The 24,809-nt window shown below is 49.3% G+C and overlaps 2 protein-coding genes across 3 annotated transcripts in view; one reads left to right on the top strand and one right to left on the bottom strand.

Moving 5' to 3' along the window:
• Positions 1-1,197: 1,197 nt before the first annotated feature.
• hlcs (holocarboxylase synthetase (biotin-(proprionyl-CoA-carboxylase (ATP-hydrolysing)) ligase)) lies at positions 1,198-20,325 on the top strand. 2 transcript variants are annotated; one of them, XM_077020055.1, is made up of 11 exons: positions 1,198-1,588; positions 1,870-2,010; positions 2,303-2,465; positions 2,687-3,663; positions 3,832-4,014; positions 8,082-8,353; positions 16,846-16,913; positions 17,071-17,231; positions 18,416-18,530; positions 18,655-18,868; positions 19,037-20,322. In XM_077020055.1, the coding sequence occupies exons 1-11, from the start codon at positions 1,328-1,330 to the stop codon at positions 19,203-19,205; spliced, it is 2,724 nt and encodes a 907-aa protein (XP_076876170.1). In that variant the 5' UTR covers positions 1,198-1,327; the 3' UTR covers positions 19,206-20,322. The 2 variants fall into 2 exon arrangements, with proteins under 2 accessions (XP_076876170.1, XP_076876171.1); XM_077020056.1 differs by lacking the exon at positions 1,870-2,010 and having other exon boundaries at positions 19,037-20,325.
• Positions 20,326-21,838: 1,513 nt separating this feature from the next.
• The window catches only part of sim2 (SIM bHLH transcription factor 2), a 13,440-nt gene continuing 10,469 nt past the window's right edge, over positions 21,839-24,809 (bottom strand). Inside the window, exons 8-11 of the mRNA XM_077020049.1 lie at positions 24,473-24,620; positions 23,991-24,153; positions 23,390-23,801; positions 21,839-23,299 (exon numbers count right to left, since the gene is read on the bottom strand). Coding sequence (XP_076876164.1) covers positions 22,575-23,299; positions 23,390-23,801; positions 23,991-24,153; positions 24,473-24,620 — 1,448 coding nt within the window. The 3' untranslated portion in view covers positions 21,839-22,574. The remainder of the gene's footprint in view (positions 23,300-23,389; positions 23,802-23,990; positions 24,154-24,472; positions 24,621-24,809) is intronic.

Below are 24,809 nucleotides of genomic sequence, written 5' to 3'. Positions count from 1 at the left end.
CATGGGCCAAATGAGGCCCAGACTCCCAGTTATGGGCTGCTGGCCTCCAGTTGCTCCTCAACACTCGAGGCCTAAAGTATTGCTTCAGTTTCTTCACCATCCTCAATCTCTTCTTCAGAGCTGGAGTCGTCATTATAGAAGTGCAGCGTGGCCTGAACAGGAAAGCTGGCCAGAACAATCTTTCCCAAGTGAGACAGATACTGCTGAGTTTTTGATCTAGGCACGAACAATCTGAAGGGTACAATTAGACACATTTCTAATAAAACATGCATAAAAATAATCATTTTGCATTGAGATTTCAATCACTATGAAATTAATAAGTGCATCACTGACAGATTTAAAGCTTGTAGTATCTAAGCTTGGCCGGGCTACAGGATTACAAGATATGTACATATGTACAGTGTGTGTGTCCATACATGCACACATGAAAATCTCAACCTGCATGTTTATTAAGGTGTACACTTACCTTACTGGGTGATGAAAAGTGTGTGTGTCCTTTGAGAGCTGTCTCCTTGATCCAGTAGATGTCTTGTTTTTTTGTTTGTTTGTTTGAGAAGATAAGCAATTTTCCAATGTTACAAATGTTCAGTTACACAGTATGATATTTAGGTAACATGTGGAAACTGAGACTTTTACCATTTCCAGCTGTGTATCTCTTATAGTAAAGGTCCATGGTCTCCATAACACTGAGCAACTGTATAAAAACAAAAACCCAATATATAAACGCGAATAAATAAAAAAAGGAATTGTTTAGAGGTGTGAAGAGGTACGGTCTACTTACCCGGCCGGTTCCTGTTCGATTGGTCGTCCTGTATTCCGTCTGTTCACTTGTGTAAGTAGAGGTGAGGTCTCCGACTCTAAACTAAACGGGAGCATCTTGAATGTTCACCCGGCACGTCGGAAAGTGACCATCTGAAGTGGGCAGAAGAAAGCGGGCGTGGTGAGTTAACAGAGGCACGTGTGTGCACGACGCACACCCGAGAAGGGGCGTCACCTGTGACCCTCACGTCGCCAGCAGATATTAAATATGGAATTATGTATGCAGACACATTTAACGTACGCGTTACATCGAATGCCAAACAAATTTATCTTTTAATTATTACTATTTTAATTTTTTTACTACTAAACGTATTAAAATAAGAATAAATTTGAAAATGTTTAAGTGTAAGTCGTAAAACAAAGTTGAGTGTTGCGTCGTAACGAGTCAGTGACGTAGAGGAAGAGGTGGAGCATGTGGAGGGACAACATGGAAGTGCAAATGACAGTGGACTCTTGGGGCTTAGAGAGGCCGTAGTGGCTCTAAAACAGCGTTCCCGATGTGATAAACATGCTAATAACGTTGTGCTACGTCTACCTCTGGGTGCGCTTCCAGAAATGTTACACGGGCGTTATCCGGAGTGCGTTACATAGGCTGTGCGGGAGCCAGAGCAGCTTCGCCTTCTGTGCGCTCAGAGCGGAGGTGTCGCGCCAGAGAGGAAGAGCCCCGACTCTCCAGCAGCCTCTCAGAAAACCACACACTCCGGTTTCACAGGAGGACGCAGTCTTCCTCAAGTTGGGAAACAAGGTTCTTTACATCACCGAGCTGCAGGTGACTGGCCATGTTTAGTCTTTTTTTTTCCTTTCAAATGACGTGTGCGTGCGCGCGCGCGCGTGTATGTGCGTGCGCGTGCTCGCGCGCACTTCTCGCCACCAGGTAAATGAATGGCATAAATAATAAAAAAGAAACAACCGTTTATCCTGTTATCTTACAGCGATGCCACGCATGATAAAAACCAAAACGAATGCGTATTAATGTTTGGTGTGTTTTTAATACTCACTGTGTCGTGTTATGCCTCTTGTGTAACTGCATGCTTGTTTTATTATGTCTAGACATGTGACGACCTCAGCAAGTGGACGTTGTTGCTGGGGTCATCTCTGATTAGAGGTCATAGACTAGAGAATGTGGCCTTTATTATAGAGGCTACCGCGGAGCGTGGAGTGGACCAGTCTCCACAAAGATTCAATAAGAAAGTATGCATTTTACTGCAGATTCCCTCTACAACACAAATGCATGACTAATAATCTTATTAGCACCTTACTAAGTTCTAAGTACTTAGTACTTTTAGCAAAAAGTAAACTTTTTGCTAACAGTTGTGTGTTTTTGAAATATTGTGTGCTTTCTTCATGTCTGCTGTTTCTTGTCATCAGTTAAATAATATATTGTACAGTTGTGATTAAAAAAATGAAAGCACTAAAAATGGCTGTAAACAAACTGTTTCTAATGTCCTGGGCACCATCGCTCTACCAATTGTGTTGTGCATAGGTGCTGAGGTGGTCTGACTACTGCCTGCCCCTGGCCTGCAGTCCCGGCCAGCCGTACCGGGCAGTGGCAGAGGCCAGCGTGGAGAACTTCAGCACACTGGGAGTGGCTTTCCTGGAGGATCGGCTGCAAATGGAAAACGGCCTCATTCCAGAAAAAATAGTGTGTCAGTTCAACGTGATGTTTTTTTTGGGGGGGGGATTTGTCAGTCCCTTGATGTGGTTTTGTCTGGGCAAACATCTATGACTGCACACAAAGGCAAATCGGTTGCTCAAGAGTCGTGAGAGGCTTTTGGCGGATATTCCTGCAATTGAAGTTAGTGGTCACTGTATTATTTCTGTGTGAGTATTCACTGTGCTGTGCTTTGTCCTGTTGTGTCCTGCGTAGCGGTGTTGCTCAGGGAGTCTGCGCTGAAGGAGCTCTTTGAACAGCAGCAGGAGCAGCCCACCGTCTTCCCTGTGAGGCTCCCGGGGGAGATTGCTCCGTGCTCCGCCTCCCTGTGCCGGGAAGAGGCCAGAGACGAGCCAGAGGAGCAGAGCAGCAGCCCGCCTTCGCCGACCCGCCAGCACTCAGACTCGGACCCGTCCAGCGAAAGCAGGCCTGCTGGCGTCCTGCAGGGGGCGCTGCAGACGCCAGCCCAGCACCACCACATGGAGGGCCATCGCCACCTCCACCTGTCCAGCTGCCACGAGTGTCTGGAGCTGGAGAGCAGCACCATCCAGTCTGTGAAGTTCGCATCGGTGGAGAACATCCCCGATCTGCCCGACGATGACGGAGGAGGCGCGGATGCGGGCGGAGGTGCGGATGCGGGCGGAGGCCGGGGCTCGAACTCCTGCGGCAAACCGCCCAACGTGCTGGTGTTCACGGGGGGCTGTGACGAGCGCTACGGCCTCGTCCGCGCCCTGCTGGCTGAATGCGTAGACGTGGAGCGCTATGCCGTCTACCCTCTGCGCCCCCACCAGGCCCTGTCCGAACCCTGGATGGAGAGCGCCGCCCTGCTGGTCCTGGCTGACGACGGGCCGCTCACTCCCCAGCTACAGTTGTGTTTCCTCACCTACCTGAGCCAGGGTGGCAGGGTGCTGGGGCTCTCCTCCACCCTCTGCCCCGCCGGGCTCCGCCTGGTGCCCAGGGAGGGCCGGCGCGGCCGCCTCTGCAGGATGAGCTTCACCAAAGCCGACAGCACGGAGGTGGAGCTGAGCGTGCTGGCCGGGGACGCCACGTACGAGTGCGAGCCCCGAGACGGAGACGCCAGCGGCCAGGTGGAGGTGTGGGGCGACCTGAGGACCCAGGACCACCCGGAGAGGGACGCCGTCATCGTCAGAGTGAGTCACGGGGACGACGGAGGAGAGGCCGTGCTCTCTCAGGTACAGAAAAAACCACACACTGTCCAAATAAGTAAGCAGTGGCACAGGGTGGAATTTCATATTTTATGGCATTTTGTTACTCAAGTATATATTCACACTGCAGAACAGAGACCAGTTATATTCTTTTGGTTTTCTTTCTTTCCTTTCTCTTTCTCTCCATTCTCCCAGGTGTGTCTAGAGACAGCTCCAGACTCTGAGCAGGTACAGGGTGGGGCAGACTTCTCTGAGCTGAAAATGAGCAACGCGAGGCGCTACGAGGTCCTGACGGAGATCCTCACATCTCTGGGGCTGAGCTGCGAGCTGAGCCAGGTGCCTCCACCCAGTCCTGTGTACCTGCTCTCCACCCAGCCTGTGAGTCATGCACATTACTCATTCATTTGCAGATACATGGATAAAACCTTATGGAAATTGACAGGGTTGACATTAAAATGATCATTTATATAAAAAAATGTAAATAACATTCATATGTAAGAACTCTAGGTAAGAGGGTTTCAGGAAGTAGGAGGAAATGGTACAGGAAGTAAAGTGTTGTTCCCAGATGCTGCTTGAATATCTGTTTTAACATTTAATGTCTGTAACTGCTTTAAATATACTGTCCATTGACTCATCTAGGTTAACCAGTAAGATCACTCAGTAACATTTATGACGAAAGTGTTAAGTGATTGATTTAGTGAGTATGCCAGGATCATGTGCATCTTCAAGCCATGCAAAGTTTTTCCGGGACATCAAAAATGGCAGCCTGCTTCCTATCAGAATCAGGTTAGAGTTGTTGTAAGTCCTTTTGGGTTGCATGTGCTTGACATTTACATACAGAAAAAGCAAAATTGTTTTCCATTCGTGAACCTGTCCTCACTGGTTCCTTGCCATGACTCCATCAAAAACATTTACTTGACAATGGTGGTCTTTGGTTACAGACACGGCCTTATTTTACATCAACACACAGTACATGTTCCACAGGGAAGGCAGAGGAAAGAGGAAGTCTGATGAGAAATGGTTTTGGAGAATATGCCGATGTTGGTCACTGTGTTAGTATCACAAAGGATCAGGAGTGTTGTGTGTTCATGAAACGCTCATCTGCAGCTGGTGAGATTTTGACGTATAATCTCCAGTCCATCATCTGTTTCATCATCTCAACTTGCATGTTCCAACTACAGCGCTGCCCACTTAAACCGTTTCTGCTGCTAGAGTCCAATTTCGTCCCATTTTCCACTGTCCAATGTGGGTCACTGTTCAAAACACAAATGCTACTGGTCCATGATGCCTGAGATTCTTTAATGTGTAATGCTTTTTGAGTAACTAAATGTCATACTGTGTTGTTTTTCTAAAGAGTGTCACTGCCATGTTTGTTGTAATGGAATTTTCAGAGACATTCATAGCCGGCTTACGTGCCCGTTCAACTGTGTGTTCAACTGTCCACTAGATGGCAGCAAGTGTACATGTAATGTTTTACTAAGCTGCTGCTCCAACGCAAACCAACATGAGAAGTTTGACCAGTTCTGTTTCCTTTGTCAGTGATTCCTTTACAGTAAGAGGTTGATTTTAGTAGTCAAGGAGTTCATTAAGACTTTGCTATCGCACTGTAAATGTCATGTTTCTGAGACCTGCTTCAGTCTGGAAGCTGAGGCTGAACCTTGACCACCAGGTCCGTGTTTGGTTTGCTTGGAGATGATTTACGGCGCGATGTTTGGATGATTTCTGACAAAGTTAGTCATTTGTTCTCCCACTCGACCTCAGCTGGCCCCTTCCGTCTCACACAACGTCGAATCTCCGAGGACGTATCCTATTATTATTATTTTATTATTTTGATTGGGTTTGTTTGGGTTGAAATGTGACATTTGACCCCTGCCCTGGCCACTCTGTGTTACTACAAACAGCCTTCTGATGGCCGTGTGATTGCTTCCAGACGGAGCTGGTGCTTCCTGCAGGAGAATAGTGTGTGCTCTGTGCACCTTGCTGGGCCGAAGAGAGCGAGGACTGTGTGCGGAGGCCAGAGCCGTCTCCCTCTGCACTGGCTGGGGGACTCAGAAAAGCACACACACACACACACACACGCTGTAGACACCGCCTCGCCGTGCGTGCCGATACTTCTCGTCTGCCTCGCGCACACGTCTGTCTCTCCTGTGTCCCCCTCTCACATTCAGCCCATCCACATCGTGTTTTTATTTCTCTTCCAACGCTCGTCTTTCCTCACCGTCTCCCTCTCCGTCCCTCTTTGTCTCCGTCTGTCCCGCCACACTCTGCGCTCTGCGGTGTGCCCAGAGACCTTCGCTGGTGCCGGGCCTCACCAAAACCGCACGGGCTCAGCCATCACTACGTCACTAGTGAACACGTGTTGTATCGCGGTCTGTTTCTGTGTCTCGTTTTTTGCACGTTTATAGTACGACACCCCCTACCTCCCTGTCTCCACACAGACCCCAGGAGGTGTGTGTGTGTGTGTGTGTGTGTGTGTGTGTGTGTGTGTGTGTGTGTGTGTGTGTGTGTGTGCGCGCACGCGCGTCTGGAAGAGGATCAGCTGCTCTGGGGGTCTCCTTGTTGCTGCGGTGTGCCGTGTTGATGCAGAATGACCTTTCACCTCAGCACTGGCTGATTAGGCTATTCCCTCCTCTCCCCCAGCTCCCTGTTAACAGGCCCACAGGGACTCTATTATTGCACCTCTTTACAGTCCCACAATTGGGACGTGCCGATAAGCTCTTCTGATTGGTTAAGCACCAATATGTTCACTCATTCAGAACCTGCTAATTACAGCATCTTCCTCGCTGTGGTGTTGTTCTCAGAGCCTGGTGTCGGAGGGACGCCGGCTGGGCCAGCAGCTTCTCAGCTGTCTGATGGAAATCGAATTTTCTCCTTATGGAGGAAATTCTGTCTCTCGGCCGGAAACATGTCCGTGGAGGTCTGCCGCGCTGTTCGTCGGAATGCGTGTTTTCGTTCTGGGCTTTCTCCGAGACGCGGTCCGTGTGGGTTGTACAGGACTGTTGATCAGTATGTGGTTCGCTCAGGCTGCACCTGGAATAATTTTGAATTCATTCATCTATTCGTTGTTGTTTTATTTGCTGATGTTCAGTTTTCAAGTAAAACAAATAAATAAAAAGATTTTCACTTTCCACCACACACACACACACACACACACACACACACACACACACACACTGAATCCGCCCTGCATCACATGAAGCTCAGAAGGTGATAGTGTGTGGTGGTGTGTGTTCTGCCTTCACAATGAATCTTCTGAAATTCAGCTTTCCTTTCTTTTTTCTTTTCTTTCTTGTTTCCATTTTTTCCTGATTTGTTTTTTACACTTTATTTAAATCTAGTTCCTTTTAAACCTTATAAATCTGAGCAGCGTGTCAGCCTGTACTTTCCAATGTTAGCACATTGGATTTCCTTGATTTAAATTCCATTTTGATGCAAAGTGTTTTTCTGCATTAGTCACATTAATTGTGATTGATTTAAATTTAAGATGTTTTACTCAACATGCGGACTGTTTCTATGGCAACAGGACATGGACGTCTACCGCTGCAATCACATGATTACAGATACATATCAAATGAAGCCCTTCTGCTGATTGAGTACATCCCCCCAGGAGCAGCGAGTGTCTTTATCTTATGCGGTTTGTCACTAATATAAGTGAATTTGTCCAAAGAAAATCCCTGAAGTGACTGTAGTGTATGGCTGCACTGGGTAACCGAGTTCGAACACAGGCTCGTGTTACAAGCGAAACTTGGCTTCTCGGGGGAGAAAGTTACAACATAGCCAGTGGGTTCACTAATTGATTAGCCATGCCTGTTGTCCACTTAAAGAGGCCGCAGACCGTAAAGCCGATCAGACGTGTGGATCGTCCAGGTTGCCGTAAATAGTACAAAACATTTTGATGAAATTACCTGTCCTCTACCAGAGCTGTCTGTTCATCACTAGCTGATAATCCGGTTCATTAATCAGCAGCTGATTAACAAATAGTTTTAACGCCCCCTATGGAATTCATTTAACACTGTCAGAATTCATTAAGCGTCACAGTGAAGAATCGTTACAGCGAACAGGCTGCTTGGGGGTAAAAACAAAAGGGTTGTAATTGTACTCTCTAACACATACAGTAAGCCTTTTTTTTAACCATGTCATCTGGTGTGTGACCGGTCCGCGAGCAACCACGGCCATGGTCCTGCCTCAATTATTAGGAAAGCTGCTATACAAATAAAGCTCTATTGAAATAAAGTTCTATTCAAATAAAGCTCGACAGGAATAAAATCCGTTTATTGTTAGAACAGATGTTACCACAGGGCATCAGAAAGATGTAGGTGGGTAAAGAGCCAACTCCCCCCCCAGGAGAAAGACGCTTCAGTCGGAGCGTAGACGGACGAGGGGCCCCCGCGCGGACATTCTCCGTCCCGGGGTTCTCACGCCGTTCCCACCGTGTGTCCCTACAGGAGCTGAGGAGTGCGTTTGAGCACTGGCTGCGTGGGAATGTGGATGACAAGGGTGCAGTAATCGGCTCCGGTGGAGTCCTCAGGGTGGTGTGGGGCCCCGGGGACGAGGTCCTGCCGGCTGAGGGGGAGTTGGCCCTGCACCTCCAGGCCCCTGAGAGCCTCTCCGAGCACTTCTGCATGCAGACCTACAGCCGGCACCTGCGGAGCCAGAGGCTGGGACACACCCTGCTGTACGCCGACGTCACCACGACCACCATGGACCTTCTGGAAGGGTAGGTGTCCTCCAAGAAGGAGCCCGTTTCACCATGCGACAGTAGTAGCTGTGTGGATACGGATATGTGCACACACTACGGTGCTTTATTTTCCTATATTTGTATGTTTTGTTTGTTTTAAAATGTGATTATTGTTATTACATATTTTATATATTGTTATTATTGTCTAATGGACACATGAAAAACAAAGTTGTTTTGTGGAAAAAAATCCACTTGAAGTCCAAGTGAAATCCAGTCTGTTCATACACACCCAGGATCAGTCCACCTTTCCCCTTTCATCTCCTAATCCTAATGAGCGAGAGCACCCAGGTCTGATCTGGGATCAGCCCGACGGGGTCCGCAGAGGTGGCGGCGTCGGTGACGGGAGGCCTGTGGCGGACCTGCTGGGGCGGTGTGGTCTGGGGGGGGGGGGGGGGGGGGGTGATCAGAGATCTGAGCTGGAACTCATTTAATGGCTGAGTGAGCTCACCGCAGTAGGGCCGTCCGAACCTAATGGAGCCCTTTGTCTGCGGCTACTCCTGCACGCCGGGGACTGGCCGCTCGACAGGCGGGGACGGCCCCACAGGTGGCAGCCATTACAGCTGTCATAAAGTTTGAAAAATGGATTCTGGAGCGCGGCTGAAGTGATTGGAAGTGACAGTGTTGTCATTAGGGTCGTAAGGTACTGAAAAAAGCACCAAGCTGGGGGGGGGGGGGGGGGGGGGGGGTAGTAGGTGGGGGGGGGGGGGGGGGGCAGCTACAGTTTGATTTCTCCTGGCTTGATTATGAGAGTAATTTCCCAGATGGCCTCTGTTACAGTCTGATTAAGTAGTTATTATTCTTTTCCTACATCTCCTCCTCTTTTGTGGTTTATGCTGCTCTGAATGTGTCTGTGTGGTATATTACAGACAAAATGTCTCCTCCAAAGCACGCGGTCCTGACTGCCTCACTGTGCCCAGTACAGCAGACCATCGCTTTCAGGTTTTCTCAAAGCGTCGTAGCAAATTCAATGATAGTTTATTCTGAGTCTGTACGGGTCAGCGTGGGTGAATGGTTGGGGTTCTAAAGGCCGTTTGGTCAAGAGACGGTCAGGCTGTGTCATGTCCACGTACCACATCTCTGGACTAGGGTCAATCTTTTCATTCATGTTTTTACTTTGAAGTGCTGATTAAATTCATACAAAATGAAATTATTCCAGTTCAGGAAGTAAAGGAAAGTCTTGGGTTGATGGCAAGAGATAAAAAAAACTCATCCCTTATTCCCCTTTTCTCTCTCTCTCTCTCTCTCTCTCTCTCTCTCTCTCTCAGGGGATAAAGAAAGCTATCGTGGGCCGGGTAATAACCCAGGGCTGAGTTTTTGCTGGCTATGTGCTGCTCAGAGAACTCTGTCTTGTCGCTAAAGACGCTTTTATTGACAACTGAGCTGAAAAGGGGGATGCTGTGTGAGAGTGGGGGCATGGTGTGTGTGTGTGTGTGTGTGTGTGTGTGTGTGTGTGTGTGTGTGTGTGTGTGTGTGTGTGTGTGTGTGTGTGTGTGTGTGTGTGTGTGAGAGGGAGCACAGCATGTTTGGCCAGAGTATTAGTGCTTTGTTTGACCAGCACAGACTAATAATAAGCAGTGTGAGAGACAGGCCAGTGTTCTCACAAGGTCACAACTGGGCCAGAATCCCAATGCCCCTTGGAGCATAGGGCCAGGACCCCACTCAGCAGGTCTATCAGAACCTCTATCAGAACCCCTCCCCGCGGGTCTATCAGAACCCCTCCCCTTGCAGGTCTATCAGAACCCCTCCCTGTGGGTCTATCAGAACCTCTATCAGAACCCCGCCCCACGGGTCTATCAGAACCCCTCCCTGCAGGTCTATCAGAACCCCTCCCCGCAGGTCTAGCCTCTTCCACTACCTCCTCTTACCAGCTCAAGCAGAAGTGACTTCTTCACCTTACTGGAGTCTCTGTCATCATTATGATGGTCTAAGGCGTTTCATTGGAAAAGCTTCTTGTCTTCTGTGAGCCATGTGCAAGGTTCCTGTGGTCAGAGGTGACTGTGTGTGGCTGTTTGGGTCAGGTGGACACCATCAGTCTGTTCGGTCCAGGTTAACTGCACCTGGCCCTTGACTGTGGGAGGGGCTTATGTGTTAAGCAGAAAGGAACAGTCATTCAGCATCCATCTGCACACACATTGTTGTAAATCTGATACTTGTGCCCAGAGCTATCCTCTGTCCTCTCTCTCTCTCTCTCTCTCTCTCTCTCTCTCTCTCCTCTCTCTCTCTCTCTCTCTCTCTCTCTCTCCCTCTCTCTCTCTCATATTTTCCATTTGTCTGGAGAGAAGGCGATGCAAAGAAAGTTTCCTTTGACATATTCAGTTTAAGGCAACGCAGTCACCGAAGGTTCATGTTATACTGGAGATTTGATATGTTTAACCACATAACGGTACATAATCATTTAGTTCCTCTACAGATTACTGGTTTCTTGGCTGGTAAATTGATGTAGGTTTCACAAGGTCCCCTGCAGTGTTTCTCTGTCGGATGGATGTATTTTAGTGGATGAAACATAACCAGGCTGGTCAGACACCTTCCTCCTCCGTTCTCAGTAATTAAAGAACAGCAGTACACACACACACACACACACTCACACACTCACTCACTCACTCACACACACACACACACACACACACACACACACACGTCGCTGACAGAGGTGCTGCTGTCAACCCTCCTTGCTGTAATCAGCGCTTGTTTTAACAGCGAATCCAAAATCCAAACGGACACTGTGTGGAATTAGACACCGTTTCCTGTGAAAAACACCGACTCCGTGTCAGAAGTGTGTGTGGGGGAGTAAAAAAACGGGAAAAGATCGCAGTTACTAAAGCAGCAGGTTTGTACATAAAGCAAAAGTGGGTCCAATTGACCTTGCATGCTCCTCCGCCAATTATTTGAAATTGTAAGCAGATGCCATGGGTCCTTATTCCATATTCCCATCTGGCACAGGGCAGAGGAATAAGAGTTTACATCTCCACCGAGTGGAGGAAGGTTCGGAGGATGGGCTCAGGCCCGGAGCAGAGGGGGGTCTCTCTCTCACACTCACACACATCATGTGGAAATGTTTGTATATTCAGAATTTGGCACATTAAGCAATATGTGGCGATAATAATTGCAAGCATGAAAAAAAGTTGGTCCACTACAAAAAAAATAAAATGAAGCACGAAAAAAAAAGCAAAAATAAAGCAAAACCTCATGAGCTTCAAGGGCTTCTTTGTCCTGGGCACTGGTGTCACTGCTGAATCAGGTGTTTAGGCTGTCAACTGTGTGTGTGTGTGTGTGTGTGAGTGTGTGTGTGTGTGTGTGTGTGAGAGCTGTATTCTGCTTGCTTCAGTAATGGAGAATAGTTTTGATTGATCAGCTCCTGGCTGATGTTTGAAAATGATAATTTTGCACTGCTCTTTGGGAAACAGGATTATTCCAATTAATCACCTTTACAGATTAGTGCTCTTGTATTGATCATCACATTTATTCTTGCCATTGATCAATACTAATGTCCTTATGCTAACTGGAGAAAATCCACTTTTAAAGGTGCGCATTAATACTGGTGATCGTCTAGAACACGCCTTTTCCGTTTGACCCTGCTCTTCTGCAGAAGACACTTGTCCAGTCAGATGTTTGGGGTTTCTTTTGTACTTGTAACCCAGAAAAGGTGTCGCAACATTTTATGAATGATTCTCTTGGGCTTTCAGGTCTTTGGTGGTGGTGGTGGTGGTTGCTAAGTTCAGTAGGTTCGCGCGTTCTTATGGTTTCGTGGGCGGCGTTCTGCACAGAAGCCGCGTGGGTTCTGTCCTGTGCCGTCTTGATTGGAGGCGGTACTGGGGAGCGTCTTCATCTGGGCTGTTTGATACAGAGTGGAAGAATAAGCGCGGTTGTAGCAGGCGCAGAGAGCTGGCTTGCCAAATCCCGCTTTTGTCTAAGTGTGTGTGTGTCCCTCTGCCTTCTCTGATTGTGGCAGTGTGTTCTCTGGTGTGTGTGTGTGTGTGTGTGTGTGTGTGGTTAAGTGAGCCTTTAGGCTCAACTGCCTGTGATCTGCACTCTCAAACACACACACACGCACACAGAAGGAGGTCTCGCTGGTGAAATCTTTGTTCCTCTCCTTCCGAGGTGTTCTCTTCCTTTCAGCCCTTTGTGTCCCTGTGCAACGTGGGGCGTGTAATCAGGCGCACTACAGCGACGCTCGCCCCTCCGCACAGTCCCACAGTTCCTGAGTGTTGCCTGCTGCTCTTTCACCGGTGGTTCCTCTGCCCGGACTGGACCAGGACTCACGCAGGGCTCCACTCCCAGCTCCGCTCGAGTCCTCTCGTCCCGGCCCCCCAGACTTCGCCGTTCAGCCGGATCCTTTTCCAGCTCGCGGAGCCGAACCTCCACTCCTGGATCAACAACATTTCCAATGGGGGGGTGCTCGAGGGTGTTGCACGCTGCTTGAATTCGCATCAGTATGACTTTCATGGTGCTTCCCGACCTAGTGAAATGCATAGTCCTTTACATCCTACAGGCCACGACTGACCTCCCTGGAACATCCCCGGGAGTCTCGGCCCACTTGGCCCTGGACACGGTCTTGCTGTTCACTTTTCGTTCGGGCGGCAGCCGAGTGACTGTCTCTCGACGGTCGAGGCTGTTCCGGTGCCAGACCGTCCACCCCTCTGCCCGTCTCCGCTTCCCAGCACTCGGCCCTGGGCGCAGCAGGTCAGAGCCGGGCCCGCTGGGACGGGACCGCGGGCCCCGGGAGGATTACAGCAGCGCTTTTATGTCCCCTGCCAAAAGAGAGAGGCAGAGTGTCTGGAAGGCCAGGGTTTGATGGGCTCCTCGTGCAGCGCTCCGTGGCCCGTCGGGGCCCGCCGGGCCCTCTCTAATCGCTAATTGCGAGCCCTTTTTCCTCCCTTGTTGCAGCTCCCTTTTGTGGTGGTTATTGGGAATTTTTCTAATGCATTTTGGGTTCCTGGGCCACGGACGACCCCTGAGCCGCTCGCTGGATGTGCTTTCAAAATGAGATTAACTTTGGAAGAATGCGCTGCTCACAGCTCACAGACTTGAGCTCTGTCTGATAATAGATCGGTCCACTTCAGCACATCACACCCCCGGATAGGCCCGCACACCCCATCCCCCGCCCGCTCCCAGGGCTCTTATTGAGGGCGCCTCTCTGAGCCTGTAAGAGCATTACTCTGTTTAGGAAAGAGATGTTTGGGCTGATCCGAGCCTGATCTCATATTTGTGTAGCAGAAATTAATTTGCCGCTGCTTTGCATGCTAATCTCGCAAGATTGATTTCAACCGGACAAAGAATGAGAAGGAGAGCTGGGAAGGCGGAGAGAGTCGCCAGCCCTCATGGAGTGACCAGCCCTCGTGGGGTGACCGGCCCTCGTGGGGTGACCGGCCCTCGTGGGGTGACTGGCCCTCGTGGAGTGACCAGCCCTCGTGGGGTGACCGGCCCTCGTGGAGTGACCAGCCCTCGTGGGGTGACCGGCCCTCGTGGAGTGACCGGCCCTCGTGGGGTGACCGGCCCTCGTGGAGTGACCAGCCCTCTCTTTTCTTGCTATTTCTTGCTCATAGCTGAAAAATCAAGCTTAATGTTGCTCAAACAGTTTGCACAATAAAGGGCTTAGCAACTTCAAATTTGTTTAAACAAACAAGTTTAATCAAACATAAATAAATGTGTTTTTTCCTCTGAAGTAAGTTATTTAATATGCATGTTTTTTGGTTATTTTATTTTATTTTTTTTACTTGAACACAGTTTATTCCCCTTCCCCTTGTAATAGGTATTCATTGCTGCATGCATTTATTCATTCACACACAATTGCTGGCATCGCACGCACGCACGCTTGCTCACACGTGTGTGCTGTATCGCACCTTCCCTTAGGTGTGCTCGATTTAGCAGGAGCGTGTAGCACGGCGGCGGTGGCCGAGGGGTCGCGCCTGGCTCTCCTCGCCCTGTTAGCCGCTGATGTTCTTATTAAAAGTTCATTTGTGGGGCTGAAGGAGCGTGAAGCGTCGCGCCGGCCTCCCGGACGCCCTCGTCCCCTCTTGATTCGTAAAGCAGTGGCGCTCGGCACGATCCGCGCGCGGGGTTCTCTGGTGCTCCTGCCAAACAGCGCAAGCGCCCAATTATCCGCCCGCTCGCCTAAACGGCCTCCACCGTCTGGGGTCAGGATCCTGCCGGCTGTGCCCCGCTCCCAGACGCCGGAGCTGCCTCTCTGCCGCCCGTCTGTCTGTCTGTCTGTCTGTCTGTCTGGTTTTCTTTGTCTTTCTCAACCATGTCTTTTAACCAAATACACAAAACCGGACTCTATTTAAACAGCATTTAAAAAAGGAAAAGAAAAAAACAAACGTCTTTTTAAAATGATCCACGGCGTCACATGCTTCTCCTAAAACAATTTTACTGTCCCATCTGAATATTGGAGAAGCCTCAGTTAATAAAGTGTTCACAACATGTAGCGTGCTTTCTTTTCCCAGTGGATATTCAGAGACACGCATCATTTTTCGGGGATGGAGTCCTGTGCCGGCAGAGGCTGACGTAGCTGCTCCAGCCGCCCACGTTCTGGGAGCCGTTCTTGTGACGGCATGTGGCGGCAGTTTCTCGGCTGCTTGGCCGTGTCCGTTTCAAGCCACCTACATCTGGGCAGAGGAATTCCTACAAAGTCTACGAATTAGCATTCGTTTCCTGCCCCTCCCTGTTCTGCTGCCTCATTTGCATGTCTCTTGGATTGCTGTTTGTGATGACGGGTGAACGCGGTAATGCTCGGAGGGGCAGTTCCAGACGCCGGCCCTCTGCTGTTCCGGCCCGCCGATCTGTTCATTTCCTCTTAAGAGCTGACGTTTTCTCTCCAGAAGCAGACTGCTTTGTGTGGCTGGCTGTATTTTCTGTGGGCCTGACGTTGGGAAAGTGGAGTTTAGCCCAGAGCTTTGGTTTCAGAGGTGTTGCTTCTCTGTGTAGTTCCTTTTCATTCCACACAGATGAAGATCTGTAATAGAGATGCTGTCCCAGCCTGCTGTTGATGTCGATTGTTTGGCCTGGGAATTTAGCGGATTACCAGAGCCCAGTTTGAAGTCTCCCTCTACAACTCTGTCTCTTTGCATCAGAAAGGCCGGTGTTGCTGTTCTGGGTAGCGGCCTCCCTGGCCGGGGAGATTGAGGCTCTCTCCAGTTAAGCTCTTGTGTAAATTTATTTTCTGTAAATGACAGATTGCACCAAGATTCCCTCCAGATTCCCGAGAATGTAACATCCAGCTGCCCTGGAAGGAGGCAAAGTTCTTTTGATTGGAACGAACGACTCGAGAAACGGCTGCTTAGACATCACAAATATCGCTGCCATGAGTTGTGGCGGATTTTTTTTTCAAATTCACATTTTACAGAACATTAATGTTGTAGCTCTGGATGATCCTTTAGGCCCCTTTCCAGTCTGCTGGGAGACCCCGTTCACAGTGCCCTCTCTGGGACGTGAAGACTGGGGGGGGGGGGCTACGTTCCGCTTTAAGGAGTCTGGCCGGCTGCTCGAGCAAACGTCTGTGTGGGTGAAAAGTTTTTAAGTCGGGTGCTTAGCATAGTTTTCCCAACAGTGTGGCCATTTGTTTAAAAAGACGATGGTTTTAGACCTTATGGTCACACAGATTAATGGGCCGTTTCTCTCCATGCAGACGGTGAAGAGTGTGGAAAGCACTTCTGTAGTGGGTCAGAGGAAGGATGGGAAACCAGTCAACACCTTTGCTCTTAGTCACAGTTAATATGTAGCCCTGAGTGAGGAAAGGTGTCTGCTCGAATGGCACTCACCCTGAGCTGATGTTTAATAGATATTAACTCAGAACAAATAGCCAACATTCTCTGCTTTGAGGCAGAAGGGAGGTGTTGTAGCAATATATGTTAGTTTTATATATATATATATATATATATATATATATATATATATATATATATATATAGAGTGATATGTTTGGATGATTAATTTAAAGCAGTCTTTTGTGCATTTTGATCTGTTTTACTTTTAAGCTGATGATTATTGTAATTAGCAGGCTGCTTCCCTCCCCATCGACTGTGTGTCTGATACATCGCTGCATCTGGCAGTGTGATTATCTGTTTGTTCAGTAGTTAGAGTGTGATTGACACCTGAGTGTCACCTTGCTGTGTGGCCAGGGGAAGTGTGTGTGTGTGTGTGTGTGTGTGTGTGTGTGTGAGTGACATGAGGTCAAGTGGATGCTTGTTTGCTTTGGTGGGGGTGTTATTTGATGGGAGCATTGGGGTAGAAACGCTGTGATAGGGGTCAAAGTTCAGTTAAAGTCCAGCGGGTTGAGAGGCCGGCCGAGTCTCTCCACAGCAGCGAGAGTAAAGGGTGAGGTGCACGTGACCTCCGTGTTGTTACTTTCCTGTGTCTTTTTATGTTTCTGCTTTGTGTGCATTTATGACATACGATGATATATAATGTTTTGCTATGCTAATGAACCGTGTTGTCAGATGAGCGTTGCTGATGTGATTCTCTGTTCTCAACAGGATGATGATGCAGTTACCAAGGGATATGGGGCTAATCGCCGTGGCAGCCCGGCAAACTAAGGGCAAAGGTTAGCAGTGACTCTTCTCCCTTACTGCACCTTTAACACACACACACACACACACACACACACACACACACACACAGAGCGCTCCACTACCACTCCTTGTGGCCACAACTGGAGTGTGGTGGTCATGTGAGTGTGTGTGTGTGTGTGTGTGTGGTAGGGCGTGGTGGGAACGCGTGGTTGAGTCCCCTGGGCTGTGCCATGTTCACGCTGCACCTGCAGGTGGAGGTGAGCTCCACCCTCGGACAGAGGATCCCCTTCCTGCAGCACCTCGCTGCCCTTGCCATGGTGGAAGCAGTGCGCACGCTGCCTGGTTATGAGGTATACACACACACACACACACACACACACACACACACACACGCACACACGCACGCACGCACGCACACACACACACACGCACGCACACACGCACGCACGCACGCACGCACACGCACGCACGCACGCACACGCACGCACGCACACACACACGCACACGCACACACACACACACACGCACACGCACACGCACACGCACACACACACGCACACGCACACGCGCGCACACGCACACGCACACGCACACACACACGCACACACACACACCTAGTGAAACCTGTGGCCCCCAGAAAGCCAGAAGGTCGCATAAGCAGGTGCTGCTGTCTATTTTACTAATCAGTCATGTCACAGTCAAACATAGCACAACGCATGAGTTCTTGCAGTGGCATACACACACACACACACACACACACACACACAGGCAGGAGATGTGAGGGTGTGTACATACGGGGTGTTTGATTGGAGCCACACACAAGTCATGTATTTCTCTGCCACTGTGCCACTGAAGCATGTCGAGTGTGTGTGTGTGTGTGTGTGTGTGTGCGTGTGTGTGCGCTTGTGTGGACTGATTATGTATGGTCCCACGATGTAGGAAGTATTATGGGATGTGGTATGAATAAGTGACAGTGTTTGAGTTTTTTGAGTGTTTGAGTTTCCCTCCTCACAGAAATGAGAAGCAGATCGCTTCAGGCGTTTTATTGAATGATCTGTTCACGAGAGTCTCACTATTAATATATATATTTGTAATTCTGTAATTTGTAAAAAAAATATTTTGTAATATTTTTGTAATAAAAAAACTTTTAGTATTAAAACAATTACTGTAATGTTTTATTATTTTTTTTGCTGGTGCTAAATAAGTTTGTAATCATTGTAGGAAGTTTTCAGTGATGGTGGTACTAAATGTTCCGTGTGTTTGTGTGTGTGTGCATGCGCGCGTGTCCTGATGATACTCGTGTGTGTGTGTGTGTGTGTGTGTGTGTGTGTGTGTGTGTGTGTGTGTGTGTGTGTGTGTGTGTGTGTGTGCGTGTGTGTGTGTTTTGATGATACACTTGGGTTCACGTGTTTTGCTGTGGCTGCATGCTTGTCCTGACGGTATCCGAGTCTTCACATATGCAGACCAGACACAATGTGGCAAACCCATGTTGAACTGCTTTATGTTCTATAATACTGCTGTGTTTTCTCTTTAGGATATTGACCTGAGACTTAAGTGGCCCAATGACATTTACTATAGTAACTTAATGAAGCTCGGCGGGATCCTGGTCAACTCGACTGTGATGGGTTCCACCTTTCATCTCCTCATCGGTAACGGTCTAATGACCCTGCAAATGATTAACACTGAAACCTAAAATCAAATCATGATATTTATCATTTAAATAGCACCATTTGATATGATCTCTGCTCCACCTTCTCCATCCCCACCGCGGAGGTTGTGGGTTGAACGTGAGCAACAGCAACCCCACCATCTGCGTCAACGACCTGGTTGCACAGCAGAACCGTGAGCGTGGGTGTGGCCTGGAGCCGCTCAGCCCCGCCCAGCTGATCGCCCGTGCCGTCACCCTGCTGGAGACCCTCGTCACCCAGTTCCAGCTGCAGGGGCCCCAGGCTGCTCTGCCCCTCTACTACGAGCGCTGGATACATGGGTGAGTGCCTCTCACCCCCCCCCTGGACTTTCTTATGCCCTACTCTCTTCTTTGTTTACTGTCGTAGCTCTAAATATGCCATATTTATGTGTGTGTGTTTGTGTGTGTGTGTGTGTGTGTGTGTGTGTGTGTGTGTGTGTGTGTGTGTGTGTTGCTGTAATCCTGTAGCGGGACACAGGTGCGGTTGTGGAGTGAGGACGGACCTGTGGCGGACGTAGTGGGACTGGACGATCACGGCTTCCTGCAAGTGAACTCTCGTGAGCTCGGCCTGGTCTCCGTCCAGCCAGACGGAAACTCCTTCGACATGATGCGGAACCTGGTCGTCACCAAGCACTAGAGCCACTGCTTTGACATGCACGAGCAAACACTTGGGTTCTACTCCACTCCAACCCGCACACGTGAACAGTTCCGGACACAACACCACCAAGTGATATAAACTACAGGCATAAACTACAGGCATAAACTACAGGCATAGATCCCTCTCAGTAATCGTATAGATTTTGCATTCCAAGACTCTAAATCAGCTTTGTTTCAGCAAACGTCTAAACCTGCTGAAAATAGTTTTAAGGCACCAGCTTTATTTTGAGCCCTTAATGTTCTGTAGCGTCCTGCTGCTCCACTGTGCTGTGGAGGGCTGTCTAAGACGGCCTTGGGCAATTTGGTGCTGTTTAAATGAATTGATTTTGAATTTGGATATTTAGTGTTCCGGGATTTAGGAAAGGTCTTAACCTCAGTTAACCCGAGTAGGCCAATGGTATTGAATTGTTTTTGTAAATCTATTTTTGTTTGTTTTTGTTTTTTAAACATACCTGGAGAAAAATGTAAGCAATGTATATTATTAAAGTGTATCTAGTAAAGTTTTTTTTCTGCCTCTTAAAATGAATATAGATTTAAAAGATTTGGGGAGAATGTAATATGTAGTCCAGCACATTAGCTAAATTATCAGGAATGCTGTTTTCACTCTGCTCTATAGGTTCTGATTTTTTAAGTTTTAGTTGAATGTTTTATTTCTATTAATAAAAGTTCAGCTTGTTAAAAACATGTGTAGCAGTACTTTATCTGCCGTTAACACCACATGGTGACCCAAAGATGCAGGTAAGCTCTGAAAACATCATTCACAGCAAAAAAGACAACAGTTATGAACAAACACACGGTTGGTTCATTGTCATCTTAGCAAATCTTAATGTTTTATTTTAAAACTTTTTTTAACCTTTTAAGTTTCAAAAGCAAACTATGTGCTTAACTAATTAAAGTCTTGTACAAGGTTTTACACACCATGGTTTTACGAACCATGGTAAAATTATATTTTAAGCATTAAGATTTCATTGGTCAGATGTAGTTTTGTGAATATTCAAAGGCGGTTTCTAACTAGACATGCACGTGAAACAGCTCGATGTTTCTGAGATGCTGCAGAGACTGCTATGTCTGCATGTCTAATGATTTCTTATTAGATTTAGAGGTGATTTGTATATTTTATCTGTTTACAAACCAGTAACTTTATATTTCACAATGCACAGTTTGTATACTGATGAGCTATTTCATCTGTGGTGTACTACAGTACTGCTTTAAGTTCAAATAAAAATACATTTTAAACTGCATCTTCTGGTGGACGTAATAGTAGTAGTAAAAAAATGAGTTAAAGAACAACAAGGAAAGGGTAAATCAATGATGTATGGAGTCCCGCTAGCTGTAGTCTAGCCACTCTGTGTGAGACTGTGTCTGTGTGAGACCGCACTCTTGGACACTGGGGCCTAGTGTGGCAGCTCTCTGGGGTGAACGCGTGATCTCTGTCCCCAGGCCAAGCTGCCCCACCTCCAGCTTCCTGCTGCTCTTCCTCCTGTTCAGCATGGAGTGATGAGGTGTGCGGGAGCCTTGTGGGTGTGCAGGTGGGCTAACTGTGTGTGTGTGTGTGTGTGTGGAGGAGAGGGTTAGGTTTCCTCTGCTCCGTTCAGCTCATCCTGGCCTGTTGAAGATCACCTCATCTGTCTGTCACACCTTCTGTGCCTGAGCCCTCCCTGCCTGTGATGAGGTGAAAGTGCCCCTGCAAGGACGCTGCACTGTCCGATATCCCCCACTACCCAACCCTCCCCCCACACACACACACACACACACACACAGTGTGCTGGCCCAGAAGAGGAATCTAGAAAACCTTTATATACTTGCGCATTATATATATAACAATTTCCCTCATTCATATATATATATATATATATATATATATATATATATATATATATATATATATATATACATATATATATATATATATTTAAAATCCTGTGAGAAAATATGGATGTGTGTGTGGGGGAGAGGGCAAAGTCTCACTCCCACCACCTGACACAAGCCCCCCCACTTTTATCCTATCTGCTTCTAAACTTCATTAAGCAAATAGCGCCACTCAAATCTTTAAACGCCACTTCCCCAATATCCTATTAAATAATAGCATTGGAGAGGTCCTCGGGGTCAGCGGGGATCTATCCTCTTTAATATTAGCTGCATAATATCACATCTAAAGCTGATCCCTCCAGAGACTGCTGCCTGGCCTCTGACTCATCTTCAAAGATATATTTCCAAAAACCTCACCTACTTCCATCAACACACACCGTCCACAGCTCAAACGGTCCCCTCGCACCGTGTTGGGAGGGTTATTAAAGGAATAGGAATAGGGAAATATACTCATGACATAGCTGTTGGCGACGCTTTAATTTAACGGCGCTCTGCGCTTCAATAACCGAGGATCAGACTGGCGGTTGGGAGTACAGAGGCATTTAGCATGTGTGCTGTAGAGCAGTATGTGATATATACTGTGTGCTACAGGAGAGAGAGCAGTCAGTCTGTCTTCAGTCTGTCTTCAGTGCTCCGGGACGGTCGTCCTCTCATTTGCTCAGAGACGGGAAATGACAGACCTGGAGCTGTACAGCAGGAACAGTGCACGACAGCCGGCACATAATGAACAGACATCAACCAACATTTAATGTCATTTACTGTTTATTCAGACTCAACGTGAAAATCGTTACTTTTTCGAGATCATCTGAAAGCAATTTCTCTTTGTGTTTGGGTTTGGTGTTTTAGCCTCTCAGCTGCAGCCGTGAGCAGGACGGAGAGCCTGACGGAGTCCACACAGACAGCCAGTCCCAGCACCGTCGGTATATACAGCGTTTCCGGGATATTACTGCCGCTTTGTTCTAGGTCAATATAAAGAACGCACTAAACTTTTTTTGTTAAAGCTAAAATGAGTATGTTTGTTTTGGTTGCTGTGTAACTTTTAACCTGCTCTCTTGTTCCTTTATAGTACATCAGTGAACGTTTAGTGCCAGAAGAGGACTTCACTGATGCTTAGTTAAAACCCAAATGTACAACTGGGAGCTGCTTGCAGAGTAAAGCATTATAGCATCCTGCTCGTGCGACTTCACTGTGCGTCCAGTATAAACATACTTGTTCAAAGGCGCCGCAAACATACAGTCGTGGAGAGGACCAGTCAATCACACCAGCTTCTCTGCAGCCTTATTAATCACTCGCTGTTGGATATGTTGAATGCAAAAATATAATATACTCATACCTGAAGTTATGTGCAGCTCCCTGTGGAGGCCACACTGGCTTATATGAGGGTGTCTGATGCACAGAAGAGTGCGTGTGTTCTCCTGTGGAGACTCGTGACCTGCTACAGCACACGACCTCTGCACACGACCTCTTGACACTGAGCGTGTCACCTCTCATTGCTAATGATGACAGAGGTGCCAATGTAGTGAGGGATCTCGCTGTGGCCCTCTGGGGAGGGGCTGGAGGCGGGGCTGGGGCCCCTGTACATGTAAGGGTTAAGCTCCTCCCCCCGATAGCCGTAGCTCTCCGTCAGGTGGCCGAGCGAATAAGGCGTGGTGGGGAAGGGGCCGTGCTTGGCTAGCACGTGGTGAAAGTTCAGGGACACGTAAGGAGGCTGCGCCTGCAGGCCCATACCCATCAGAACCCTCCGCTCCTCCCCCCTCGCCTGCTCCGTCAACCGGGCCACGCGCCGCTCCCCGTCACACGGCCCCAGGGATGCGTGATGCTCCCCCTGGTGGTCGTAAGCCGTCTGGGCCGCCGCGCACAGCCTGTGTCTCTGCTCCAGCGCCGCCTGCATGGGACAGTGCTGGCCGAGGCCCTGGAGCACGGCACCGCCCTTACCCAGCACGGCCGCGCCCAGCAGCGAACACGGAGCGGCCGCCTCCATCCTCTCCGCCGGGTCTTTGCCGTCCCGTAGGAGGTGAGGTCTCCTGGCCGGGTCGCCGGCCGGTACGCCTAGCCCACAGAGGTGGCCGTCGGGCCTGGCCCGGCTGAGGGCGGGATGCTCGTACGGTTCTTCTTTAAAGCGGCTGCCGGGCCGGGAGGAGGAGCAGCTGGTGAAGCCGTCGTGCAGTGCCTCGCTGGGATATCTCCTGCCCACCGCACTGCCGTCTGCAAGACAAACATTCCCAGTTCAGCCAGTCGGTGGAGATCAGTTGCTCCAAAATGCGCACGATTCGGGTTCAGGCTGGAACTGCTTACCTGTGTAGCTGCTGCAGCAAGACGAGGCAGTGGGGCTGCCGGAGTGGGGGTGCGGGGGGGGCTTGGAGCCCAGCGTGGGGAGATTTAGGGGAGGTCTGGGGGAGCCTCCCTCGCCCCAGGGAACCTCCCTGTGGGGCTGCAGGCTGGAGAGGGGCTGGAGCGCCACCCGCTCCGGAGATCCCGTCGCTGCCCGCGGCTTCCTGCAGGGGGCGGGCGGGTGCGCGTGGGCATGCGTGTAGGGGTAGGGCAGGGGCAGGGTGTAAGGGAGCACCTCGCCCGGCTCGGGGACGGAGACGGGGGCCGGAGGGAGGGACACGGCACTCTGCTCCCGGCAGGACAACAGGCTGCACGGGGGACTCGATTTCCAGCCCCCCTCAGGCAGAGAGTCCAGCTTCTCAGAAGGCACAGACATCTGGGCAGAGGAATACACACCATCACCCAGACGCCAAGAGGTACATTAAAGTCAGCCAGCCTACCCACAGGAATGCATTTTGTGAATGTTTATTTGTTCATATGTACATATGTGTGTGTGTGTCCGTGTGCAGGTCTGAATATGTATGCGTTCACATTAGCGGCACAGCGAGTAGCTACACTGGCGTACCTGCGGATAAGGGCACATTTTGGCTTTGGTTTTGAGCCGGGCTGTTTTGGCTTTGAGCTGTTTGCGGGAGTCCTGCACAGAAGGGAGGGAGTTCTTATAGGAATGAGCAGGCCTGGTTCTGCTCTGGTCCTGAGACAACTGTAACTCCTTATACTCCACATCTCTACAAAAAACACACACACACACACAATCACTCTAATGTCACACACATAATCAACCTCTGCCCTTAAGGGAAACTAAGTGGAGCTTTCCATATTACCATGATGATGTATTTGGCTGAGCGGGACCTGAGATTTTACTTTCTGCAGTGGCCCAGTGCAATGCTACACGCTTGGTCTTAGTATTCAACATCCCTCCAGTCATCGTCCAAACCACATTAACGTGGCAGTCATGTCTGCTCACGCACACTCAGGCCAACACAAAATCACTCAGCAACACATTTGCGCAGCGGCGCGCTCGAGGCGAAGAGGCCTGGGACTCACGTGAGCACGTAATTGACGCTGACGATGCAGTGTGGGCGCGAGGAGCGGCTGTTGTGTACGATAGTGGCGTAGCTCTGTACCCAAACCCAGCCGCCGTGCTTTGACAGCATGCGGTAATACTTCGTGGTGACCTGTCCCTTCACCAGCACTGTGGAGAGCAAGCGGGATTGTCAGGGGCGCGAGCGCGAGCCCGAGCGCGAGGCGTGTTCACAGCGTGCTGCCGCGCTATTACCAGACACGGCCTCTGCTACTCCGATTCCCGCAATTGCTCGCCTTTCACGTCCTTGTTTACTTAATGTCCGCGCCGCCATAGCGACGGCACGAATCCACAGCGAAA

Source organism: Brachyhypopomus gauderio, chromosome 10, assembly GCF_052324685.1.
Source record: "Brachyhypopomus gauderio isolate BG-103 chromosome 10, BGAUD_0.2, whole genome shotgun sequence".
Classification (NCBI taxonomy): Eukaryota; Metazoa; Chordata; class Actinopteri; order Gymnotiformes; family Hypopomidae; genus Brachyhypopomus; species Brachyhypopomus gauderio.
Note: the sequence above shows the minus strand (reverse complement) of the source record. Positions and strands in the feature narration are given on the sequence as shown.